We start from the raw sequence: 10,000 nt of genomic DNA on the forward strand, positions 1-10,000 counted from the left end.
GCACTAAAATGTAAAACTAGTTTTAAATCTGTCACTGTGTGCTGTATACTAGGGTAGTTTGGTCTGCTCTGTCCATTCGTAGGCTCAAGGATTGGCATATCATTGTTTACAAATCTATACTAGGTTTACTCCCATCATATCTACAGATTTACATTTGTAAAAAGATTGTCCTTAACTTTGGCCTTCAGTCACAGGATATTTATTTATTGTCTGTTCCTAAAGTGCAGACTGAGATGGGGGAACAGGCTTTTAAATACGCAGCACCTTTTGCATGGAATAATCTACAAACACAGTTGCAGTTTAAAGAACTTAGTTCCCCGGCCCCGGAAAAGTGGAAGAAAATGAACGAATTGATTTTACTGAATGCTTTTTAAAAAAGTATAAAAGATTTAGAAACTGTAACAGGCTTGTGGATGTTTTCAATAGTTTGTCAATGTGTGATTCATGTTAACTGTCAATTGTTTTTGTTTGTTGTTCAGTAGACCCATGTGACATGTGTACTGCTTAATCTTGGCCAGGACGCTCTTGTAAAAGAGATGTTTAATCTCATTGTGCCTTTCCTGGTAAAATAAAGCTAATAATAATAATACAAATCTTTTTATCATCTTCAATCTTCTGTCTATTTTGGTAAGGTAGTGGCAGAATAACAAACATAACGTACATAACATACAACTTATAGCTTTTCTGTGAAGGAGTGCAGTATTATTAGTTAAAACTTAGTTCTTTCTGATTTATATGTAAAAGCCGTATATATATTTATAATGTGTGTGTGTGTGTGTGTGTGTGTGTGTGTGTGTGTGTGTGTGTGTCTAAAAATAAACATAAAAAGTGTTTGCTTCTTTTATTTACATTTCTGCCTGACACAGGCCAGGATTATTGCAATTTAAAATGAAAGCCTGTTCATTAATAATCCATAATAGAGGTTTGAACATGCCTGGGATAATTTCATGTCATGATGAAAAACTTACAGAAGTTTGATTAGACTGAAGTTTCATTAGGGCATCATACTGCATGTAGAGCAGGGCCAGACTCTTTTGTTATGACAAGAACTTTGCATTATTACTTCACAAAAAAATATGAGAGTCTCTACACACAACGGCCAATTTAGAAAGGTGGCGGTGTTTAATTAGAATTGTCTTCAGTGTCCGTGATCGCAAAAGCTTCTGAACACCTTTGCATGACAGATCATAGTGATGCCCTGTAGAATGAGAAGAACAGTGGTCATAGGACTGAGCCCTGGGGAACGCCTGCGCTGAAATGCTGGCACTCTGACACCTGCAGGGCCTTCCGGAGCAGAAAAACTCTGACCACTGGTTTTCTAGAGGATCTGCAGGTTCAGCATGTCAGAAGCAGCACACGAGTCCAGCAAGACAAGCACTGAAGATCTGAAAGCCACTCTTCCCAGACGCAGGGCTTCAACAACCCTTTCTTTAGCTGTCTTGCATAAGTTTGTGTTTATTGGCCAAAAATCTTTTAAAATTTTAAATATAAAAGCCAATTAACTAGAAAGCCTTTATAAGCACCAGGACACGAGTGCTGTGTTCTGTCATGGTTTATTCTGTAGTGACAGGCGCTGAAAAGACACACGTTTGTTTTTAGCTGCATTTGTTTTTTGATTAGAGGCAAATTTGCTCAATTTGACAAAATCACACAGGCTGTCAATTAAAGGGGTGATAGTTACCTCCTTGTTTCCCAAACCATGTTGTTTCCTCATAGAGTATCTCTGTGTACACACCCTGCAGGTACACTATTCATTCAGAAAAGTATGCTGTAAGTTGGTTTACTCACGATGTCATTTGAGTGAGCTGTAATCTAGATCTTTACCATTACTGATGACATATCACACCTACCAATGATTAATTAACTAAATAAAAGCAGGACATATTCCTGGCAGATCTAATCAGATTGAACTGTAGTGCATAAAGATCTTGTCCTATCTTGGCCCCAGGATGTGTAAAGCTGTGTTTAGCTGTGGTGTGCCAACTTTGCTCTTTCTGTTTGAAAGTGTACTGTAAAACATGTGTCGCATGTCCAAGCCAAACTCCCCAAATGCTGCCTCATTTAACTGATTGAGAACATGCTGCTGTTATTTTTCAGAATGTGTGAATAGAGATTATACGGAGCAATTAGGAACATTTCCCCTTTCCATCTTCCCATACAGTGTGGATTGTAGTCAGACTAGCAAGCTGCTAATGTGCTTAAGACTCCTCGTTGTAGAGTAACTCTCCTGTAATCCGCAAATCCTCTTCATTAAACCCACCTGTGTGAAATATGCTGAGCCTTGAGCATCCAGGCCTTTCACAGGGCCAAGGGTAGCCATAGTCCACCTGACTCCACACAATCTGGAACATGCAAAACTCCTGGCTTAGTGCATTGGTTTTAAAATAAGACAGACAGGATTTTCTAATCTCTGAATTGATGTGCTTAATCAGATACGGTGTGTCATATTTGGCTGGTTAATAATGTTTTTCAGAAATCTGGTTCCTTTAGCGTAGGTGGTCATAAACTGGACTAACATCCCCAAGGGAACGCACAACCTGACTAAAATGACCATCTCGAGCACTGGTATAGACCCTTCTGGTATAGAACTATTATTTAAAATGCTTTATTGTTCCAAAGCAAAGGGCATCCGCTGCGTAATACCAGATGCTGGATAAGTTGGTGGTTCATTCTGCTGTGGCGACCTCTGATGACTAAAGGGACTAAGCCGAAAAGAAAATGAATGAATGAATGTTCCAAAGCACTTTCACAAATAATCAGAACAATAGCAGAATTAATTATGTCCAAAATCAGCTAATTCTACTGTGGCAGGTTTATATATTGACTGTATCTTAGTAATTTCCTATAGTTGTCAATTATATTTAAAGGAAAAAAACTTGCTTTCTGAGAATGTGTGTTAAACACTGGGAAAGGTCCTGCATAAGAGAAAGCTTGTAGACTTTTAGCATGCACTGAGCACTTTGTATAAAATCAAATCAAATACAATTGCTAGAGTCTGGACAAGTGAACGGTATTTGGATAGACTGCAAACACATTTCCAGATGAGCTTCTGCTTTGCCTTGTGATGGATTATTTTATTAGCTTGAAATCGTGTTAAAGGTGAACTCAGCACAAGATGCCCTTTTTTAAATGTTGTCTTTAATGATGTGCCTTACGTCTTGCCACACAGACAGTCTGCAGTATTCACACTGGACCTTTTGAGGTTTGACTATAGAAAAGTTCTTGCATATCATTTTCCTTTCGAAAACTTCCGCTTTATATCATTTCAACCAAACACAAACGTGATGTTCCTGTCTGTGTGTGTTGTAGAACTTCATTGTAGAAATGTGCTGTTGTGTGTCAGAGAAAGTTGGGCGCTTCTTATTTTCTAGCTGCTGCTCAGGTACAACCTTAATAAGTTGATAAGTTGCCAGATATGCAGTGCAATGATGGCTGGGATTATTTTATTATCTCTGGCCTAAATAGAGTGCTGCTGACAGCCTGGAAACATCAGCTAATCCCCATTGAGTCTCTATAAAGTGGGGTGTCCCATCGCCCCATCCAGTCGTAGCACGGTCCTGCCTCGTTTCTCCACAGTCCTGCCCAGACATCTAGAGATTACCGCAGAAGGGGCTGAGCGCCACATCCAACCGCAGCCATGAACGGTACAGAGGGACCGGCATTCTACGTGCCTATGTCCAATGCCACCGGGGTGGTCAGGAGCCCATATGACTACCCACAGTACTACCTGGTGGCGCCCTGGGCATATGGCTGCCTGGCGGCCTACATGTTCTTCCTCATCCTCACCGGCTTCCCTGTCAACTTCCTCACGCTGTACGTCACCATCGAGCACAAGAAGCTGCGCACACCCCTCAACTACATCCTGCTGAACCTGGCCATTGCTGACCTCTTCATGGTGTTCGGCGGCTTCACCACCACCATGTACACCTCCTTGCACGGCTACTTCGTGTTTGGCCGCCTGGGCTGCAACCTGGAGGGCTTCTTTGCCACCCTGGGTGGTGAGATGGGGCTGTGGTCACTTGTGGTACTGGCCATCGAGCGCTGGATGGTGGTCTGCAAGCCGGTCAGCAACTTCCGCTTCGGGGAGAACCACGCCATCATGGGGGTGGCCTTCACCTGGGTCATGGCCTGCTCCTGCGCTGTGCCGCCACTGGTGGGCTGGTCTCGCTACATCCCTGAAGGCATGCAGTGCTCCTGCGGCGTCGACTACTACACCCGCGCCCCCGGTGTCAACAATGAGTCCTTTGTCATCTACATGTTCATCGTGCACTTCTTTATCCCACTGATAGTCATCTTCTTCTGCTATGGCCGGCTGGTGTGCACCGTGAAGGAGGCGGCAGCGCAGCAGCAGGAGTCCGAGACCACACAGCGGGCCGAGCGCGAGGTCACCCGCATGGTCATCATCATGGTCATCGCCTTCCTCATCTGCTGGGTGCCCTATGCCGGCGTGGCCTGGTACATCTTCACCCACCAGGGCAGCGAGTTCGGGCCTGTCTTCATGACCCTGCCCGCCTTCTTTGCCAAGACGGCTGCGGTCTACAACCCCTGCATCTACATCTGCATGAACAAGCAGTTCCGCCACTGCATGATCACGACCCTGTGCTGCGGCAAGAACCCCTTCGAGGAGGAAGAGGGCGCCTCCACCACCGCCTCCAAGACCGAGGCTTCGTCCGTGTCTTCCAGCTCCGTGTCTCCGGCGTAAACTCTCCTTCCAGACACTCTCGAAGCAGCGACCTGAACTGGGCTCCCATGGCAAACCACACAGAGACCACGAAGCGCTCAGCCCAGGGAAACGAGCGACCGCTACCACTTGCAGAAAAAAAATGTCTGTCAGTTTTTTTTTTTTGTATTTTTACAAAACCCAATTGGTTCAACCAAAAGACAGTTTTGAGAGAGGACAGACCCTGTCCTGGTTTCAGTACATCATCCAGCGAGTCCAGCGTAACGGTGCATAAGATCCTTCCTGTTTTCTCCTCCTAAAACGCAACAGAAGGAAAAACATCTTAACTCTCTTACTGCTGGACTCCTTATACTGGCTTTGTTGTGATTGTAGAGGCATGTATTCAAGGCAACGTAACAATAAAAAGCACTTTGCAAATTAAATCGCTCTGTTTATGTTTTGTTTGAGCTGTGACAGTAATGTGAATGTAGTATTTACAACTCAATAAATGATCATGATGGCTGATGAGAGCTTTAATGTGCCTTAAATATTCCCACTGCAACTGCTTTCAAAAAGGACAGGTGTGTTTTCATCTAGATTGGTGGTCACACTTCATTATGACTATAACAATTATTATATTATTATTAGGTAGGTACTAGGAGATGGGGTTAATTTTGTGTCTTACATTTACTACTGAGGTTGAAGAACAGTTGGGTGAAGGTGTGAACATTAGGATTAGGACTGTAGTGGTTAATCTTTGGGGAGAAATTGGTTTGTGGCAAAATTAAGCCTGTAACTACAAACATTTCATCAGTGCTAGGAAATAAAATGAATACACTGTGTATATATGTATGAATGTATGTGCACAAGTAGTAATAATAATTAAAAGACAATAATACAAGTTTCAGAGGTAAAATTAGCAGTACAATAGTTATAGATATCACAGCAGGCTCAATATGCTGTTCAGTGCGAGTCTAAGACAGGTGATGCTCACTGTCACCTTGGATTAAAGGCTTTATGAAGGATGAAATGACAGAAATGTATGGATGAATTAGGCAGGATCAGAATAGACGTGTTAATCCTACTGTCGGTCAGAGTGGTGACAATAGATTATGATTATGTATAGCTAGCCTTTCACTAGTATCTCTGCAAACCCAACGCAATACACACACATTGTTTTGTGCCTCAGTAAACAGCAGGTAAGGTAGCTCAGGTGAGCTATATAAAAAGATAAGCTCAGGCTGAATGAATATATATATTATACTATCATTTAGCATTAAGGCCTTTTATTACAAATAATACAAAATGTGCCAAATTCCAAGACAGTGTCTTTACCACAAATTGGATTCTGTCTTTAGCATTATGCTAATCATTGTTTATTTTTATGACCTGTTTCTATGTACAGTGCACATTTATTCCACACACTGAACTGAACACACACTGGTGAATTTGTATGGAAAACTTTATTTGATAATAAAAATAGCATTCACAGACTTCTTTTTGATAGCTACATATACATCGTGATCCATCCAAACGAGAAGAAGAGAAAAAAACTTTACTGTGTGAGTCCACTTCTACTTAGACTAATGTTAAAACTTCATGAGTCAAATAAAGCTATGGACAATGCAGAATTTGTATATTTATATATATATATATATATATATTTATATATTTATATGCATAGTTTTGTAAAAAGAAAAAACATTAGACCATATACATGTACAGCTTTTATCGACAGAAAAAAGCATTTAAAATCCATATAACTTTGCAGAGACCACAGACAGTATACGAGATCTGTAGGAAAAAAGCAGGCGATCATCACGACAGATATTCCTGGAAAACCGTCATTCAAGCAAATGGTCCTGTGCACCGATCGTCTTCCAGAATAAACATCTTCTTCAGGTGGATTTGTACAGAGAAAGGCAACAGTTTCCTTACCTACACAGCTTTAAAGTACATACAGTAATAAAAACCTGTACAAAAGACAGTGGCTGATACGTTCATGTGATACAGTACGGTTCAGATGGAGGAATTCCCTGCTCCCGCTCCTGGTCAATCACGAAACTCTTGTGTTCCCGGTCAAACACGTATTGCGGATGGAGGACACGGGTGGCTCAGCTTGGCAGATCTCGCCTGGAGTCTTTCAGATCAAACCTGAAGCTTCAGTGCAGAAACTGTACATTCAGGCCAGAATCCACAGATCGGTCCTATCCTGCCTTTGGTACTCTACTTCTGGAGGTAAAAGTGGCTGCTGCGTCAGGGACAGAGCTCGGATTAAAACCAATGTGAATTAAAAAGGGCCACAAAGGAATATGCAGGGACTAAAAGCATACGGGTTTCTCTCATTTGACATATATCCAGTGTTTCTGTGTTCCTGAAGCTCAACTGGAGCTCGCACATAGTGATAAAATATACAGCTTCAATGCACTTTAAGCCACTTTTAAAAGCACCTGATTCGTTCAGAAAATATACATTTTGTAATAACTCGATTTAAGCTAATTTACTCAACTGTGCACATGTGCCTTTAGTTTCATTTCAGGTGGTTATGGTAAAAAATAAAGTCTACATCAACAATAAAATAAATTGTGCCACAGGATACCTTTCTGTTGTCATCTTTGCGTTTTTTTTGCTCGTGGGCGGCTCGTGCCTCAGTCCAGTGCAGGTTTCAGACAACCACAGTCAGATATCTACAACAGACTAAGAGTGAAGATGCTTTCTCAAACGTCACATTTCAATTTGTCAAAATAAATAAACAGCTTAAATACATTACTTAATTAAACAGTAGCATCAGAGTTCAGGTGTTCCCACGTATCTATTAAAATGTACAAAGAACTAAAAGTCAAACACTTGTGCTCTGGTTCAGTCGGTCTGAACTGGGAGAAAACAAGAGGACACAAAGAGAACGCAACATTCTGGAACGGAAACTGCATCTTTAAACAGAACATGGCTCTTGACACAGGATGTGGAAGCAGTGTGAGGGATGAGGGACAGTCCGCGCTGGTCAGGTCAGATGCTGAGGTCTGCGTGGTTCTCCTTGTACAGGCGTCTCTTTGCCGGAGAGTTCTGTCCTCGGCCCGCTGCGCTGACGGCTCTCAGAGCGTTATAGTAATCCCTCAGCTGTGGGGTCGCTGCCTCCTCCAGGAAGCTGCCGTCGCTGCTGCTGTCCGACTTCCTGTGCAGGAGTGTGTTTGCGCCGCCGCTGAGGTGCGCCTTCGGAGAGCTGTTCAGCAGAGCGTTCCTGTTCTTCAGCCCGCGGTCAGGAGTGCGGCCCAGGGTGCTGGAGGTGAAGCCATTCCTGCCGGGGGTCTTGGGCTCTCTCTGGGCTGGGACGCTCCTCTGAGGGGTGGAGGTCCAACCAAGCGGCTCCTGCGGGCCCCGATCCGGCGACGACTCCTTGTAGGAGCGGCTGGTGCGACGGTCCACAGACTTGGCCCGGCGGCGCTCTGGGGAAGGGTTGCGCTTCCGGCCGGAGGAGCGGTCCAGGGACCCGCTGCGCACCTGAGAGCCCGAGCTGCTCTGGGGGTCTACGGATGATTTGCGGCCTCGCCTCTGCAGGTCCTGGTTGGAGGTTTTCCTCCCGAACCCACCCTCCTTCCTCAAGGTCTTGAAGAGCTTGGCGATGCCGCTCTCCGACTCTGACTTCTTGACCTTGGAGTGGTCCGGGGATGGTGACGGGCTGGGTTGGTTGTTCCAGGGCTGGTGGTGTGGAGCGCTGGGGAACAGGCCGGGGCCCGGGGCCTTCTCTGGGTCTCTGTGGTGGAGCTGGCGCTGCTTGGGCTGGGGTGGGGAGTGATATTCAGATGTGTAGCTGGACTCAGACGGATGATAAAACGGGCCACTGGCCAGCAAGGGCCTCACTTCCGAATTATTTTGTGGCCTGGGTGAGGGAGGGTAGCTGTCATTTGGGCCGTCTGGAAATCAATTGAAAAAGAGATTAGATTTAAAGCACCCGACAAGACGTCACATAAAACTGACAGCACTCCATTTAAGAAAAACATTAAAGCAGAAAAATCACGTGACAACATCTATACAAACAGTCAAAGGCCTGGACAAGGGAACTCGTTATATATGGTCAATAAGTCATGTAAACCAGGGCTAAGCCTGTTCCTGAGAGTTCAGCTCAGGTGGGTTTAATTAGGGCAGATGATAAACTTTGCAGGACAGGTCTGGACTCACCTGGTCTACATGACTGAATTACACAAATGGAAATATGGAAATTACACGGTGACCAAAAGTGCAAAACAAAGCAAAACTAGCATATATTTAGGGTAAGACTGAGCAAAGCTAGAGCTCCTGAGAGGAGAAATGGAACAGAACTGAAATGAAAGGCAGCAGCAGTAGATTACACTTCTTGACTTGTTGGTCACTTTGGGTATATCTGAAAGTCATCATGTCACGATGCAGAATGCTTGTTTGATCAGTTTAATATTTGCCTATGCACAAAAGGTCAGCAAGGTTGCTATGGTGCTGTTAAAGTCTTAATACAGTTTAGTGGATCAAAGGTTTTAGAAAAAACCCAGAAACACCCAGTTCTTCAGTGAAAGGGTTGACAGGTTTGTTTGGTCGTAGTCTCTCAGAACAGGCTCTGCTGCCCTGATGATACAGCTCTGGGATGGGGAACACACCACAGTATTACTCCTGATGGGGAACACACACACTCTACTGCTCAGCACTGTGAGGACATCAGCAGATTTCTAGAGATTTAACAGCATCTTCACTGACCAACTATCATCAGGCATGGCAAAATCGCAAGATTAAATTTAAAAAATCAGAGAATGTCCAGACTGACACGACGAGGTGCCCTTCACCATTAGATGTCAGATCAGCAGAACTAACAGCTCAAGATCTGCTTGAGGATGGGGAGCATTATCTAGACCCAGTAGAGACAGGAAGACTCTTCACAGACCACCAGAACAGGGTGAGCTTAAGGGGTCACAGTTATTATCATAATTACAGCATCAAGAAGAGCCACACACATCTCTCATGGAGAGGACTCATACAGGTACTTAAACTCAGATCACATGACTCTCCTGCAGGGTTTAAGCCTGAATCTATGCTAACAGCAATACAGTGGATGACCACACTGTGAACCGCAGGAACATCAGTGCATCTGCTCGCTTTACCCCTCAACATGATGGATACTGTCAACAGATCTGATCTCTGGATCCTGATAGAGCCAAAACTGGAGCACACTAGGCTATATGCTGGACTGTGGAACAAGCTGAGGAAGCTAGATCAGAGAACAACATAACAATATGGAGAGATATGTGGAAATAATGTTGTCAATGTTTTTTCTCCAATCCAATTTTTCCCAAACCCAGCTTACAAACTCCCACTAAC

The 10,000-nt window shown here is 44.0% G+C and overlaps 2 protein-coding genes across 2 annotated transcripts in view; one reads left to right on the forward strand and one right to left on the reverse strand.

Moving 5' to 3' along the window:
- The first annotated feature begins 3,637 nt into the window (after positions 1–3,637).
- Positions 3,638–4,702, forward strand: rho (rhodopsin). The gene has a single exon (XM_056464531.1). It carries the CDS (start codon positions 3,638–3,640, stop codon positions 4,700–4,702), a length of 1,065 nt encoding a protein of 354 aa, XP_056320506.1.
- A 1,402-nt stretch (positions 4,703–6,104) lies between these two features.
- LOC130233988 (membrane-associated guanylate kinase, WW and PDZ domain-containing protein 1-like) overlaps positions 6,105–10,000 on the reverse strand; it is a gene marked incomplete at its 5' end in the record, with an annotated part of 17,500 nt that continues 13,604 nt past the window's right edge. The window contains one exon of the mRNA XM_056464266.1: positions 6,105–8,571. Within this exon, the coding sequence (XP_056320241.1) occupies positions 7,667–8,571 (905 nt within the window). The remainder of the gene's footprint in view (positions 8,572–10,000) is intronic.

Source organism: Danio aesculapii, chromosome 8, assembly GCF_903798145.1.
Source record: "Danio aesculapii chromosome 8, fDanAes4.1, whole genome shotgun sequence".
Lineage (NCBI taxonomy): Eukaryota > Metazoa > Chordata > Actinopteri > Cypriniformes > Danionidae > Danio > Danio aesculapii.